The following is a 16,417-nucleotide window of genomic DNA, read 5'->3' as shown; positions in this document are numbered from 1 at the left end:
CAGAGCACCGTACTAAGCGCTTGGGAAGTACAAATTGGCAACATCTAGAGACAGTTCCTACCCAACAGTGGGCTCACAGTCTAAAAGGGGAAGACAGAGAACAAAACCAAACAAACTAACAAAATAAAATAAATAGAATAGATATGTACAAGTAAAATAAATAGAGGAATAAATATGTACAAACATATATACATCTATCCAGGTGCTGTGGGGAAGGGAAGGAGGTAAGAAGGGGGGGATGGAGAGGGGGACGGGGGGGGGGGAGATCATCAATCGTATTTATTGAGAGCTTACTATGTGCAGAGCACTGTACTAAGCGCTTAAGTGCACTGTACTAAGCGTTATTATGATGATTGTGATCCCCCTGCTCCCTTTTGGGCCGGGGGAGACACCCGGGGCCGTCTGGGCTCCGTTCCCTTCTCCCGGGAGCCGTCTTAGCCCCCTCCCACCTCGGCCCGTCTCCCCCTCCCTCGTTCTTCGTCATGCTGATGACGTCGGAAGCCGGAGATGGAAGAGCGGGGCCCCCCTCCTTGCGGGGCGCTTAGTCCAGCCCCCCATCTCTCCCCTCCCCACGCCCGAGCGGGACTATATAAGGGCCAGCGAGGCCGGCGACGGGGCCAGAGCAGCCGAGGGGAGCCGGAGCCGGAGAGAGAAGGGGGAGACAGAGGAGTAGGAGGAGGAGGAGGAGGAGGAGGAGGAGGAGAAGAAGAAGAAGAAGAAGAGGAGCAGCGTCTGGGCGGGGACCCAGGTGTCCGGGAGCTCCGTCGCCCACCATGTACCGTTCCACCAAGGGCGCCTCCAAGGCGCGAAGAGACCAGATCAACGCGGAGATCCGCAGCCTCAAGGAGCTGCTCCCGCTGGCCGAGGCCGATAAGGTGCGCCTCTCCTACCTGCACATCATGTCTCTCGCCTGCATCTACACCCGCAAGGGCGTCTTCTTCGCCGCAGGTGAGCGCCCCGCCGGATCCGCACCCGCTCCCGGATGGGGGCCGGCCCGGGAGGGGAGGGCGGGGGACCCCTCTGGCCGGAGGGATGGGGAGCAGAGAGCATCCCCTCTCCCCTCCTGCGCTCCCCGAGCTCCTTCTAGAAGGGGATCCCCCGGCTTCTGGAGAGCGGAGGAGATGCTCCCCGAGTCCCTTTAAGCTGGGACCGTACGGCCCCTGGAGAGCAGCTTCTGGAGAGCGGAGATGCTCCCCGAGTCCCTTTAAGCGGAGACCCTCCGGCCCCTGGAGAGCGGAGATGCTCCCCGAGTCTCTTTAAGGGGGGACCCCTCCGGCTTCTGGAGAGCGGAGATGCTCTCCGAGTCCCTTCAAGCGGGGACCCTCTGGACTCTGGAGAGCAGCTTCTGGAGAGCAGAGATGGTCCCCGAGTCTCTTTAAGCGGGGACCTCCCGGCTCCTGGAGAGCGGAGATGCTCTCCGAGCCCCTTTAAGCGGGGACCTCCAGGCTTCTGGAGAGCAGAGATGGTCCCCGAGTCTCTTTAAGCGGGGACCTCCCGGCTCCTGGAGAGCGGAGATGCTCTCCGAGCCCCTTTAAGCGGGGACCTCCAGGCTTCTGGAGAGCAGAGATGCTCTCCGAGCCCCTTTAAGCGGGGACCCCCAGGCTTCTGGAGAGCGGAGATGCTCCCCAAGATCCTCTAAGCTGGGACCTCAGGCTTCTGGAGAGCAGAGATGCTCTCCGAGCCTCTTTAAGCGAGGACCCCCCGGCTTCTGGAGAGCGGAGATGCCCCCCGAGTCCCTTTAAACGGGGACCCTCCGGCCTCTGGAGAGCAGCTGCTGGAGAGCAGAGATGCTGCCGGAGTCTCTTTAAGCAAGGACCCCCAGGCTTCTGGAGAGAAGAGGTGCTCTCCGAGCCCCTTTAAGCAAGGACTCCCAGGCTTCTGGAGAGAAGAGGTGCTCTCCGAGCCCCTTTAAGCAGGGGTCCTCCGGCTTCTGGAGAACAGAGATGCTCCTCGATTCTCTTTAAGGGGGGACCCCCCCTCCCCGGCCTCTGGAGAGCGGAGATGCTCCTCGAGCCCCTTTAAGAGGGGACCCACCCCGGCTTCTGGAGACCAGAGATGCTCCCCGAGCCTCTTTAAGCAGGGACCCTCCCGCTTCTGGAGAGCAGGGGCTCCCCCTGAGCCCCTTTAAGCGAGGATCCCCCGGCTTCTGGAGAGCAGCTTCTGGAGAGCAGAGATGCTCCCCGAGCCCCTTTAAGCGGGGAACCCCCTGGCCTCTGGAGAGCAGAGATGCTCCCTGAACCCCTTTAAGCAGGTACCCCCCGGCCTCTGGAGAGCTGAGATGCTCCCCAAGCCTCTTTAAGGGGAGACCCCCGGCTTCTGGAGAGCAGAGATGCTCCCCGAGCCTCTTTAAGGGGAGACCCCCCGGCTTCTGGAGAGCAGAGATGCTCCCCGAGCCTCTTTAAGGGGAGACCCCCGGCTTCTGGAGAGCAGAGATGCTCCCCGAGCCTCTTTAAGGGGAGACCCCCCGGCTTCTGGAGAACAGAGATGCTCCCCGAGCCTCTTTAAGGGGAGACCCCCGGCTTCTGGAGAGCAGAGATGCTCCCCGAGCCTCTTTAAGGGGAGACCCCCCGGCTTCTGGAGAGCAGAGATGCTCCCCGAGCCTCTTTAAGGGGAGACCCCCGGCTTCTGGAGAGCAGAGATGCTCCCCGAGCCTCTTTAAGGGGAGACCCCCGGCTTCTGGAGAGCAGAGATGCTCCCTGAGCCTCTTTAAGGGGAGACCCCCCGACTTTTAGAGAGCAGAGAGAGAAGCGGGCTAGAGGCGGGCAAAGCCCGGGCAGAGCGGGGGAGCGTCCCGGGGCCCGGGGTCCTGGCTGGGCGCAGAGAGGGCTAAGTCCGGGGGAGCCGGCGGGCCCGTCCGTCCATCTATCCATCCATCCATCCAACCGTCCGGGGGACCGTCTGTCCGCGGTGCTGAAGCCGCTGTCCGCCGGCCGCAGCACGTCCCGGGCTCTGCGCCTTTTTGGGGGGCGGCGGACAGCGGGTGGGCTCCGGGGCTGAGCCCCTGGGCCGTCCCGCTGAGCCCGCCCCCCTCCCTCCCGGTCCCCCACAGGCGCCCCCCGGGCCGGGCCCTCGGGCCTGCTGTCGGCCCAGGAGCTGGAGGACATGGTGGCCGCGCTGCCCGGCTTCCTGCTCGTCTTCACGGCCGAGGGCAAGCTGCTCTACCTCTCGGACGGCGTCGGAGACCACCTGGGCCACTCCATGGTGAGCGGCGGGCCGGGCCGGGACCCCGGGGGGCGAGGCGGGGGGGGGACCCCCCAAGGCCGGCTGCCCAGCCGGGCCCGGTCCTGCGAGGAGGAGACCCTGGGCTCCTCTCTGACGGCCCCATCTCCCGCAGGTGGACCTGGTTGCCCAGGGCGACAGCATCTACGACATCATCGACCCCGCTGACCACCTCACCGTGCGCCAGCAGTTGGCCCTCCCCTCCGGCCCCGACACCGGTAAGCGCCACGCTTCTCATCATCATCATCATCATCATCATCAATCGTATTTATTGAGCGCTTACTGTGTGCAGAGCACTGGACTAAGCGCTTGGGAAGTACAAATTGGCAACATATAGAGACAGTCCCTACCCAACAGTGGGCTCACAGTCTAAAAGGGTCTTCGTCCCCCCTCATTCATTCGCCCAGTCGTACTGACTGAGCCCTGACTGTGTGCAGGGCACTGGACTAAGCGCTTGGGAAGTTCAAATCGGCCACAGATAGAGACGGTCCCTACCCAAAAACAGGGCACACAGTCTAGAAGGGGGAGGCAGACGACAAAACAGAACAGGTAGACAGGTGTCAAACCATCAGAATAAATAGAATTGTAGCTAAATACACATTAATAAGCAGCGTGGCCCAGTGGAAAGAGCCCGGGCTTGGGACTCAGAGGTCACGGGTCCTTATCCCGGCTCCGCCACATGCCTGCTGTGTGACGTTGGGCAAGTCACTTCACTTCAGAAGCAGCGTGGCTCAGCGGAAAGAGCCCGGGCTTTGGAGTCAGAGGTCACGGGTTCAAATCCCGGTTCCGCCAACTGTCAGCTGGGTGACTTTGGGCAAGTCACTTAACTCCTCTGTGCCTGTTACCTCATCTGTTAAATGGGGATGAAAACTGTGAACCCCCCGTGGGACAACCTGATCACCTTGTAGCCTCCCCAGGGCTTAGAACGGTGCTTTGCCCGTAGTAAGCGCTTAACAAATACCATCATTGTCATTATTATTCTCCGGGCCTCAGTTCCCTCATCTGTAAAATGGGGATGAAGAGTGTGAGCCCCCCGTGGGACAACCTGATCACCTTGTACGTTTGGTTTTGTTCTCTGTCTCCCCCTTTTAGACCGTGAGCCCACTGTTGGGTAGGGACTGTCTCTATATGTTGCCAACTTGGACTTCCCAAGTGCTTAGGACAGTGCTCTGCATACAGTAAGCGCTCAACAAATACGATTGATTGATTGATTGATTGTATCCCCCGAGCGCTTAGAACAGTGCTTGGCACCCAGTAAGCGCTTAACAAATGCCATCCTTATTAGTAGTAGTAAAATAGAGTAATAAATATTTACAATTATATACAAGTGCTGTGGGGAGGGGCAGAGGGAGGGAGGGGAAGGCCTCCTGGAGGAGATGAGCTCTCAGTAGGGCAGGTGAGCCCCTCCACCTCCTCTTCCCTGGCTTCTCCCTGCTCCGCCTGACCCTCTCATCCCCACTTTTCCCTCACCAGACCGGCTGTTCCGCTGCCGCTTCAACACCTCCAAGTCCCTGAGACGCCAGAGCGCGGGCAACAAACTCGTGCTGATCCGGGGCCGCTTCCACTCACCCCCGCCCGGACCCTACTGGGCGGGCAACCCCGTCTTCACCGCCTTCTGCACCCCCCTGGAGCCCCGACCCCGGCCCGGCCTAGGCCCCGGTCCCGCCTCGCTCTTCCTGGCCGTGTTTCAGACCCGCCACGCCAAGGACCTGTCCCTGCTCGACGTCTCTGAGAGGTGAGAACTGACCCCTCCAACTCTCGGGGGTCTCTGGAGTTGGGGGGGAAGGGGTGGGGAGAGGCCTGGGGCTGACCTACCTCCTTCCTCTACCTCCCCAGTGTCCTCTTCCACCTGGGCTTCGAGCACAGCGAGCTGGTCTGCAAGTCGTGGTATGGATTACTGCACCCGGAGGACTTGGCCCTCGCTTCGGCTCAGCATTTCCGCCTGCGTGAGTGTCTCCCAGGCTTCGGGGGGCGAGGGGGCGGGAGTCGTGGTAGCAGGCTGTTATCTATTTATCAGAATAAAAAGAACGGTAGCAATGCCACTTGTCAGCTGTGTGACTTTGGAAAAGTCACTTCACGTCTCTGGGCCTCAGGTACCTCGTCTGTAAAATGGGGATTAAGACTGTGAGCCCCCTGTGGGGCAACCTGATCACCTTATAACCTCCTCAGGGCTTAGAACAGTGCTTCGCACGTAGTAAGCACTTAATAAATGCCCACATTAATAAGCAGCGTGGCTCAGTGGAAAGAGCCCGGGCTTGGGAGTCAGAGGTCATGGGTTCTAATTCCAGCTCCGCCACATGTCTGCTGTGTGGCATTGGGCAAGTCACTTCACTTCTCTGGGCCTCAGTTCCCTCATCTGTAAAATGGGGATGAAGAGTGTGAGCCCCACGTGGGACACCAAAGGGGCAGGGACTCAGCCAGGGGCTTCGGGGTGAGGTAGGCCCAACCGGGCGGAAGAGCCGCAGAGAGCGAGTGTTGGGTTGTTGTTGCTTTTTAGTCCTACTGGTTAAGCGTTTACTATGTGTCAGGCACTGTTCTAAGCGCTGGGGGAGACACAGGATCCTCAGGTTGGACCCGATCCCTGTCCCACCTAGGGATCGCAGATTGTAAACTCGTTGGTGGCAAGGAAGGTGTCTGTTTAGTCATTCAATCGTATTTATTGAGCTCTGACTGTGTGCAGAGCACTGTACTAAGCGCTTGAGAAGTACAAGTCTGCAACGTATAGAGACGGTCCCTACCCGACAACGGGCTCACAGTCTATTGTTGTGTGGTACTCTCCCGAGCGCTTAGGACAGTGCTTGCCACACAGTAAAGGCTCAATACATAGGATCAGGAGGGAGGAGGTTCTGCTCCCCATTTTACAGCTGATGGAACTGAGGCCCAAAGAAGCAAAGTGATTTGCCCAAGGTCTCACAGCAGACAAGTGGCAGAGCCGGGATCCTCTCATTCCCAGGCCCGGGCTCTTTCCACTAGGCCATGCTAGAGAAGTGGCGTGGCTCAGTGGAAAGAGCATGGGCTTTGGAGTCAGAAGGCATGGGTTCAAATCCCGGCTCTGCCAGTTGTCAGCTGTGTGACTTTGGGCAAGTCACTTCACTTCTCTGGGCCTCAGTTACCTCATCGTAAAATGGGGATTAAGACTGTGAGCCCTCCATGGGATAACCTGATCACCTTTTACCTCCCCACTGCTTAGAACAGTGCTTTGCACATAGTAAGTGCTTAATAAATGCCATCATCATTATTATTATCATTTTCCATCAATCAATCAACCCATCGATCCATCATATTTCTTTAGAGCTCCAAGTGTGCAGAGCACTGTAATAATAATAATAATGGTATTTGTTAAGTGCTTACTATGTGCCAAATACTGTTCTAAGCACTAAATAATGATGGTATTTGTTAAGCGCTTACTATGTGCCAAACACTGTTCTAAGCACTAAATAATGATGGTATTTAAGCGCTTACTATGTGCCAAGCACTGTTCTAAGTGCTGAATAATGAAGGTATTTGTTAAGCACTTACTATGTGCCAAGCACTGTTCTAAGTGCTGAATAATGAAGGTATTTGTTAAGCACTTACTCTGTGCCAAGCACTGTTCTAAGTGCTGAATAATGATGGTATTTGTTAAGCGCTTACTATGTGCCAAGCACTGTTCTAAGTGCTGAATAATGAAGGTATTTGTTAAGCGCTTACTTTGTGCCAAGCACTGTTCTGAGCGCTGGGGGAGATATAAGGTTATTGGGTTGTCCCAGGTGGGGCTCACAGTCTAAATCCCCATTTTCCAGCTGAGATAACTGAGGCCCAGAGAATAATAATAATAATAACGATGGCATTTGTTAAGTTCTTACAATGTGCAAAGCACTGTTCTGAGCGCTGGGGAGGATACAAGGTGATCGGGTTGTCCCACATGGGGCTCACAGTCTTAATCCCCATTTTACAGATGAGGTAACCGAGGCCCAGAGAATAATAATAATGATGATGATGGCATTTGTTAAGTGCTTACTATGTGCAAAGCACTGTTCTAAGCGCTGGGGAGGATACAAGGTGATTGGGTTGTCCCAGGTGGGGCTCACAGTCTTAATCCCCATTTTACAGTTGAGGTAACCGAGGCCCAGAGAATAATAATAATGATGATTATGGCATTTGTTAAGTGCTTACTATGTGCAAAGCACTGTTCTAAGCGCTGGGGAGGATACAAGGTGATCGGGTTGTCCCACATGGGGCTCCCAGTCTTAATCCCCATTTTACAGACGAGGTCACTGGGGCCCAGAGAAGTGAAGTGATTTGCCCAAAGTCACACAGCTGACAAGCGGCGGGGTCGGGATTAGAACCCACATCCTCTGACTCCCAAGCCCGGGCTCTTTCCACTGAGCCAAGAGTATAACATAACACCTCGGTTTATGGGAGGGGGTTCGTGGGTACAGGCCTGGGGGGGAAGTCAGGGCCAGGAGTTGGGGTGGGGAGGGCTCGCTGGTGGCTGGGGGTTGCGGCAACCTGGACTCAACCTTCTCCGGTCGCCTCCTTCCCGCAGTTGCCGATGGCGGAGACGTGCAGGCAGAGCTAGTGGTGCGGTGGCAAGTGAAATCCGGGAGTTGGCAATGGGTCTATTCCCTGCTGCATCTCGACGGCGCCGAGGGCCCCATCGTAGCCCACAACTATCCCATCAGGTGAGCCGGGAGGACGGGGCCGGCTTCAGGAGGAACCAGCCAGGGAGGGGGCCGGGAAGAGCTGGGGGTCATTCATTTAATAATAACAATAATAATGATAGCATTTATTAAGCACTTACTATGTGCAGTCTTATAGACTGTGAGCCCACCTTTTAGACTGTGAGCCCACTGTTGGGTGGGGACTGTCTCTATATGTTGCCAATTTGTACTTCCCAAGCGCTTAGTACAGTGCTCTGCACATAGTAAGTGCTCAATAAATACGATTGATGATGATGATGATGATGTGCAAAACATTGCTCTAATAATAATAATGGCATTTATTAATAATAATAATAATAATGGCATTTATTAAGCACTTACTATGTGCAAAGCACTGTTCTAAGCGCCGGGGAGGTTACAAGGTGATGAGGTTGTCCCACGGGGGGTTCACAGTCTTAATCCCCATTTTACAGATGAGGGAACTGAGGGCCAGAGAAGTGAAGTGACTTGCCCAAAGTCACACAGCTGACAAGTGGCGGAGCCGGGATTTGAACCGATGACCTCTGACTCCAAAGCCCGGGCTCTTTCCACTGGGCCGTGCTGCTTCCCCAAACACTTACTATGAGCAAAACACTGTTCTAATAATAATAATAATGATGGCATTTATTAAGCACTTACTATGTGCAAAGCACTGTTCTAAGCGCTGGGGAGGTTACAAAGTGATCAGGTTGTCCCGGGGGGGCTCACAGTCTTCATCCCCATTTTACAGTTCAGGTCACTGAGGCCCAGAAAAGTGAAGCGACTCGCCCAAAGTCACACAGCTGGAAATTGGCAGAGCCGGGATTTGAACCCATGGCCTCTGACTCCAAAGCCCGGGCTCTTTCCACTGAGCCATGCTGCTTCATCATTATTATTCATTCATTCAATCGTATTTATTGAGCGCTTACTGTGTGCAGAGCACTATACTAAGCGCTTGGGAAGTACAAGTTGGCAACATATAGAGACGGTCCCTTATTATTATTACTGTAATAATGATGGTATCTGTTAAGCGCTTACTATGTGCCAAGCGAGCACCTATCATGTGCGGAGCACTGTACTGAGCGATTGGGAGCATTCCCTAGAACAACAAACAGACACAGTCCCTGCCCACGACGAGATGAGACTGTGAGGGAGCTGAGGCACAGAGAAGTGAAGTTATTGAAGACTGTGAGCCCACTGTTGGGTAGGGACTGTCTCTATATGTTACCGACTTGTACTTCCCAAGCGCTTAGTCCAGTGCTCTGCACACAGTAAGCGCTCAATAAGTACTATTGAATGAATGAATGAATGACGGTCTAGAGGAGACGGACATCAATAGAAAGAATTGATGAATCTGGATCCAAGTGGTGTGGGGCTGGGAGGGGGCGGATAAACAGAGGGAGCAAGTCGGGGCGACACAGGAGGGGGTGGGCGAAGACGAAAGGGGGGGCCTTAGTCAGGGAAGGCCTCTTGGAGGAGATGGGCCTTCAATAACTTCACTTCTCTGTGCCTCAGTTCCCTCATCTGTAAAATGGGCATTAAGACCGTGAGCCCCACATGGGACCACCTGATTATAATAATAACAATGGTATTTGTTAAGCACTTACTATGTGCCAAGCACTGTTGAGGATCCAAGATAATCAGGTTGTCCCCCGTGGGGCTCGCGGTCTCCCTCCCCATTTTCCAGATGAGGGAACTGAGGCCCAGAGAAGTGAAGTGACTGGCCCAAAGTCACACAGCTGACAAGTGACGGAGCCGGGATTGGGACCCATGACCTCTGACTCCCAAGCCTGGCTCTCTCCACTGAGCCAGGCCGTTTCTTGATGACCCTGCACCTATCCCGGTGCTTAGAACAGTGCTAGGCCCATAGTAAGCAGCGTGGCTCAGTGGAAAGAGCCCGGGCTTTGGAGTCAGAGGTCACGGGTTCAAATCCCTGCTCCGCCAATTTTCAGCTGTGTGACTTTGGGCAAGTCACTTCACTTCTCTGGGCCTCAGTTCCCTCATCTGTAAAATGGGGATGAAGACTGTGAACCCCATGTGAGACAACCTGATCACCTTGTATCCTCCCCAGCGCTTAGAACAGTGCTTTGCACGCAGTAAGAGCTTAATAAATGCCATTATTATTATTATAGTAAGCGCTTAACAAATACCATCGTCATAGTTAGACTTTGGAGTGGGGTGTCATTGTCCATCCGTCCAAACCGGAGTCCTGACGTACCGCCTCTTGTCTGTCCGCCCCCTTCGCAGTGACTCGGAAGCCTGGGGCCTCCGCCAGCAGCTGAGCTCGGAGGACGCTCACTTGGCCTTCGTCCTGGAGTCGGCTGCGGCGCCCACCTTCCCAGCCCCGCTGCTGTCTCCGGAGCAGCCCGCCGAGCCCGACCCCATCTTCGCCGCCGCCTTCGGGGTTCCCGGGAGCTCCGACGTCCCCGGCCCCCCGCCCCCACCTCCCGGGGAGCCCCTTCCACCGCCGCCCAAAGAGCTGGGCTTCGACTACTTGGGGTTCGCCCCCCCGGGGGACCCGGGCAAGGACTTCGCCTGCACCCCGCCCTACACCCCACTCCGGCCGGGCTGCGCCTTTCTCTTCGGCCTCCAGGACCCCTTCCGGGGGGCCCCCCCGGACCAGCCGCCCCCCAGCCCGGCCCCCTTCCCGGCCTTGCTGACCCCAGGCGGCGGCGGTGGCGGGCCCTTCTCCGGACAGATGGCCGGCCCCGTGGGCCAGTTGGTCGGCGACCCCGCCGTCGGAGCCTTTCAGGCCCAGCCGGCCCCCTCCTTCCAAGCCCCACTGACCGGTCCCTTCCCGGAGCCGCCGCCGCCGCCTCCGCCGTGTCCACCAGGCCCCGGAGGGATCTTCCCGGACCAGTTGAGCCCGAGCCCTGCCAAGGCCCACCGCTCGGCCGACGGCTGTGGTTTTCTCTATGAGAAGTTGCCCCCGAGCCCGGACAGCCCCGGCAACGGAGACTGCACCCTCCTGGCCCTGGCCCGGCTGCGGGGTCCACTGTCGGTGGACGTGCCCCTGCTGCCCGAGGGCCTGCTGACCCCGGAGGCCTCCCCGGTCAAGCAGAGCCTGTTCCGCTACTCGGACAAGGAGCGGAGGGAGATCGACAGGCTCATCCGCCAGATCAGCCAGCTGGCCCAGGGCGCGGACGGCCCTCTGGCCGGCGGGGCGAGCGGGGAGGCCGGGCCCGAGCCCCCGGCCCGCAGCCTCTCGCTCCCGGGGGCCGGCCCGTCGGGACCCCCGCTGGACCTCAAGGCCTGGAAGAGCCAGGAGCTGGCCTTCTTGGCTCCTCCCGAAGACCTGCTGCTGCTGCTGCTAGAGGAGGAAAAGTCCGTGGAGGAGGCCTTCGTGGACTTCCCCGCCCCACCGCCGCCACCGCCGCCGCCGGGGGGCTGGGGGTCCGGGAGCCTGGAGGCCGCGGACCCGGGGGGGGGTCCCCTCGCCCTGCACCGACCTGTCCCCGGAAGACCACAGCTTCCTGGAGGACCTGGCCGCCTACGAAACCGCCTTTGAGACAGGTGTCTCAGCGTTCCCCTACGATGGGTTTAGTGATGAGTTGTATCAACTCCAGAGCCGCGTTCAAGACAGCTTCCATGAAGGTGAGCACCGGGGGCCGAGGAGCCTGGATTCGGAGGGGGAGGAGGGGTGGTCCCACAGGCTCGGGCGGGCTCATACGTTCACTCCATCGTATTTACCGAGCGCTGAGCATGTGCCCAGCACTGGACGGAGCGCTTGAGAGAGGGCCGCAGAACCATAAAGCCACACGTTCCCAGCCCGTAAAGAGCCGGAGGTGGTGGATGGGTCTCGGGACGGGGAGGGCGACCCTTCTCCCCAGACCCGTCCCGTCTTGGCCCATTTCCCGATCCTCCCGATCGCCCCCGGCCCGCGCTCCCCTGACGCCTTGGCCTTCCGACTCTAACCGTGTCTCTCCTTCTCTCCCTCTCTCTCCCCAGATGGAAGTGGAGGGGAACCAACGTTTTGAATAAGTCTGTGACTTAACGTCGTCAAGTATGGCATATTGTCATCATGGCGTGGAGCCGTTCTCCACCTCCCCGTGGACTCTGGGGGCATCCCAGGGATGGAAGGGAGGGAGGGGGACAACTGTTCCCCCCACCCACCCCCAGCCTCACCCCCTGAAGGGAAAGGAGGGAGGCGGGAGGAGGGTGGGAAGCATTTTTAAACCGAGAGACTTGACCGATCTGTTTCCATCTCAATCTGTATTCACTCGTAGTGAGTTTCCTTGGATGGGATTCCTATTTAAGCACCGGGGGGGTGGGGGAAGGAAGCGATGCCTTTCCGCCCCACCTCTCCAGGACCCCTGGGGCCCGGCCCGAGTCCTTCCCCCTCCGGGCCCGGCCTCGGCTCGGGAGAGACAGAGCCCCGGCAACGGAAAGTTGCCGTTCCTCGGGGCTACCGACACTCACGTAGAATTGTCTACACTCCAGTAACGGGATTTCAATTCCTACGAACTCTGCCGCCTCAGAGTTTCCTGTGACTTTGGTGTCCCGCGCCTGGGGCGGGGGGCGTCAAGTCACTCTATGTTTCTTTCCGATGAAGGAAGATGTCACGCCGTGTGTGTGTGTGTTTGGGGGTGGGGGGTGGGGGGGGGCGGGGAGGGGAGTCATCCACCCGGCCAGAGCCCGCGGGATCTGTGCCGTCAATCTCGGGCTGCCGTGGTGACTTCGTATCCAACTTTATAATAAAGTCCGGTTTACCTTTTCTATCCCTGGCTGTCGCTGATTTGAGAGAGTCCTGGCTCTGTGACCTTGGGCGAGTCGCTTCATTCTTCTGGGCCTCGGTTCCCCTAGCTGTAAAATGGGGATTAAAACCGTGAGCCCCAGGTGGGACGGAGATTGGGTCCAATCCTACCATCCTGTATCTACCCCAGCACTTAGAAGAGTGCCTGGCACATAGAAAGTGCTTAACAAATACCGTAATTATTATTATTACTTATTGAGTGCTTACCGAGTACGGAGTGCTGTACTAAGGGCTTGGACAGTACGACAATAAACAGACTGGGGTCGGTCTCCGCGCCCCCAGCAACTGCTCGCGACCCAGCCCCGCTGTCTTGGGGGTCCGGGGAGGGATGGGTGGAAAGGCTGAGCCCGCTGTTGGGTAGGGACCGTCTCCATATGTTGCCAACTTGGACTTCCCAAGCGCTTAGTACAGTGCTCTGCACACAGTAGGCGCTCAATAAATACGATTGAATGAATGAATGAATGAATGAAAGGTTCTGGTCTGTGAGTCTTGGGGGAAACTAGCCCCATCCTGGGTTGTGGACACCGGAGACGCAGACTGGGTCATTTCCCTCCGCTCCTCCACTGTTAAAATTCAGTGTGGCCTAGTGGAGAAAGCTCAGGCCTGGGTGTCAGGGGACCTGGGTTCTAATCCTGGCTCCACCACCTGCCTGCTGAGCAGCCTTGGCTAAGTCGCTTCACCTCTCCGGGCCTCAGTTATCTGTAAAATGGGGATTCAACCCCTGTTCTCACCTCCCCTTTAAGACTGTGAGAGAGCGTGTGTCTGTCCTAATTATCGCCTACTAAGCAGCATGGCTCAGAGGAAAGAGCCTCGGGCTTGGGAGTCAGAGGTCGGGGGTTCTAATCCTGGCTCCGCCACTTGTCAGCTGGGTGACTTTGGGCAAGTCACTTCACTTCTCTGGGCCTCAGTTCCCTCATCTGTAAAATGGGGATGAAGACTGTGAGCCCCACGTGGGATAATCTGATTACCTTGTATCTGCCCCAGTGTTTGGAACAGCACTTGGCACATGGTAAGCGCTTAACAAATGCCATCATTATTAGCAGTGTGGCTCAGTGGAAAGAGCCCGGGCTTTGGAGTCAGAGGTCACGGGTTTGAATCCCGACTCATCCACATGTCTGCTGTGTGGCCTTGGGCAAGTCACTTCACTTCTCTGAGCCTCAGTTACCTCAACTGCAAAATGGGGGTTAAGACTGTGAGCCCCCCGTGGGACAACCTGATCACCTTGTAACCTCCCCAGCACTTAGAACAGTGCTTTGCACACAGTAAGCGCTTAATAAATGCCATTATTATTATTACTAAGTTCCAAGCCCTGTATTAAGCATTAATAATAATAATAATAATAATGGCATTTGTTAAGCGCTTACTATGTGCAAAGCACTGTTCTAAGCGCTGGGGAGGTTACAAGGTGATCAGGTTGTCCCACGGGGGGCTCACAGTCTTAACCCCCATTTTACAGATGAGGGAACTGAGGCACAGAGAAGTGAAGTGATTTGCCCAAAGTCACCCAGCTGACAATCTTCTAGACTGTGAGCCCACTGTTGGGTAGGGACCGTCTCTATATGTTGCCAACTTGTACTTCCCAAGCGCTTAGTACAGCGCTCTGCACACAGTAAGCGCTCAATAAATACGACTGAATGAATGAATGAATGAATTGGCAGAGCCGGGATTTGAACCCCTGACCTCTGACTCCAAAGCCCGGGCTCTTTCCACCGAGCCACGCTGACTTGAAAACACAACTATTAGGAAAATTCCAGCCCGCTGACTCCAGCCCAGCGATATGGGTGAACAGGCTGCTATCAGGTGGCAGGAGGAGGGCGACTCCGCACCATTGCCAAGATCCGCCCTTTCCTCTCCATCCCAACCGCTACTCTGCTCATTCAAGCTCTCATCCTATCCCGTCTGGACTACTGCATCAGCCTTCTCTCTGATCTCCCATCCTCGTGTCTCTCTCCACTTCAATCCATACTTCATGCGGCTGCCCGGATCATCTTTGTCCAGAAACGCTCTGGGCATATTACTCCCCTCCTCAAAAATCTCCAGTGGCTACCAATCCATCTGCGCATCAGGCAGAAACTCCTCACCCTGGGCTTCCAGGCTGTCCATCCATTCCTTCGCCCCCTCCTACCTCACCTCCCTTCTGTCCTTCTCCAGCCCAGCCCGCACCCTCCGCTCCTCCGCCGCTAATCTCCTCCCCGTACCTCGCTCTCGCCCGTCCCGCCATCGACCCCCGGCCCACGTCCTCCCCCGGGCCTGGAATGCCCCCAATCCCTCTGCCCATTCGCCAAGCTCGCTCTCTTCCTCCTTTCAAGGCCCTGCGGAGAGCTCACCTCCTCCAGGAGGCCTTCCCAGACTGAGCCCCTTCCTTCCTCTCCCCCTCGTCCCCCTCTCCACCCCATCTTACCTCCTTCCCTTCCCCACAGCACCTGTATATACGTATATATGTTTGTACATATTTATTACTCTATTTATTTTACTTGTACATATCTATTCTATTTTGTTAGTATGTTTGGTTTTGTTCTCTGTCTCCCCCTTTTAGACTGTGAGCCCACTGTTGGGTAGGGACTGTCTCTATATGTTGCCAATTTGCACTTCCCAAGCACCTAGTACAGTGCTCTGCACATAGTAAGCGCTCAATAAATACGATTGATGATGATGAGGAGGAGGAGAGGGGCACGGTGTTTTGAGACGTAGGTACCTGAATAAGTTGGGGTGTTAGCTAGATGTGATTTCTCCCCCCAACCGGTGCCCAGAAAGTACCCTATACTGGATAGGCCGAGTTGTTTTTGAGGAGGGGGCCAATGGGCTATCAAACTCCATCCCCTTCCCTGCCTCAGGGGAAACCTGCTCAAGCCCTGAAATTTTGCTAGCCAGGCTGGCCCAAATAGGCGCCGTGTCGATTGTCTTAAGACTCCCCCCCGCCTCCAGCTCGGTCTGGCCTGCTGGGGTTGGGATGGTGCCTCACGGCATTCTTCCTCGGAAAATTTGCGTGGCTCAGTGGAAAGAGCCCGGGCTTTGGAGTCAGAGGTCATGGGTTCGAATCCCAGCTGTCAATTGTCAGCTGTGGGACTTTGGGCAAGTCACTTCACTTCTCTGGGCCTCATCTGTAAAATGGGGATGAAGACTGTGAGCCCCCGTGGGACAACCTGATCACCTTGGAACTTCTCCAGCGCTTAGAACAGTGCTTTGCACATAGTAAGCGCTTAATAAATGCCATTATTATTATTATTATAATTCCGGCTCTACTGTTTGTTAGCTGTGACTTTGGGTAAGTCACTTCACTTCTCTGGACCTTGGTTACCTCATCTGGAAAATGGGGATGAAGACTGGGAGCCCCACGGGGGAAAACTTAAATACCTTGTAACCTCCCCAGCACTTAGAACAGTGCTCTCTTTCTCCCTTCAAAGCCCTACTGAGAGCTCACCTCCTCCAGGAGGTCTTCCCAGACTGAGCCCCCTCCTTCCTCTCCCCATCCCCCCCTCACCTCCTTCCCCTCCCCACAGCACCTGTATATATGTTTGTACATATTACTCTATTTATTTTACTAGTCCATATTTCCTATTCTATTTATTTTATTTTGTTAATATGTTTTGTTTTGTTGTCTGTCTCCCTCTTCTAGACTGTGAGCCCGCTGTTGTGTAGGGACCGTCTCTATATGTTGCCAACTTGTACTTCCCGACTGCTTAGTACAGTGCTCTGCACACAGTAAGCGATTAATACGACTGAATGAATGAATGCTTTGTACATAGTAAGCGCTTAATAAATTCCATCATTATTATTATTATTA

General features: G+C 56.1%; 1 protein-coding gene across 1 annotated transcript; it reads left to right on the top strand.

Moving 5' to 3' along the window:
• Positions 1-734: 734 nt before the first annotated feature.
• On the top strand, positions 735-11,938 carry NPAS4 (neuronal PAS domain protein 4). Its single transcript, XM_038764909.1, is given in 9 exon segments — positions 735-948; positions 3,050-3,201; positions 3,335-3,437; positions 4,693-4,954; positions 5,056-5,165; positions 7,748-7,883; positions 10,128-11,301; positions 11,303-11,474; positions 11,829-11,938. Coding segments are annotated over 9 exon segments (2,313 nt in total). The 5' UTR covers positions 735-773; the 3' UTR covers positions 11,858-11,938.
• Positions 11,939-16,417: the final 4,479 nt, after the last annotated feature.

The sequence above is a fragment of the Tachyglossus aculeatus genome, chromosome 22 (genome assembly GCF_015852505.1).
Source record: "Tachyglossus aculeatus isolate mTacAcu1 chromosome 22, mTacAcu1.pri, whole genome shotgun sequence".
Classification (NCBI taxonomy): domain Eukaryota; kingdom Metazoa; phylum Chordata; class Mammalia; order Monotremata; family Tachyglossidae; genus Tachyglossus; species Tachyglossus aculeatus.
This window is presented reverse-complemented; position numbering and strand designations above follow the sequence as displayed.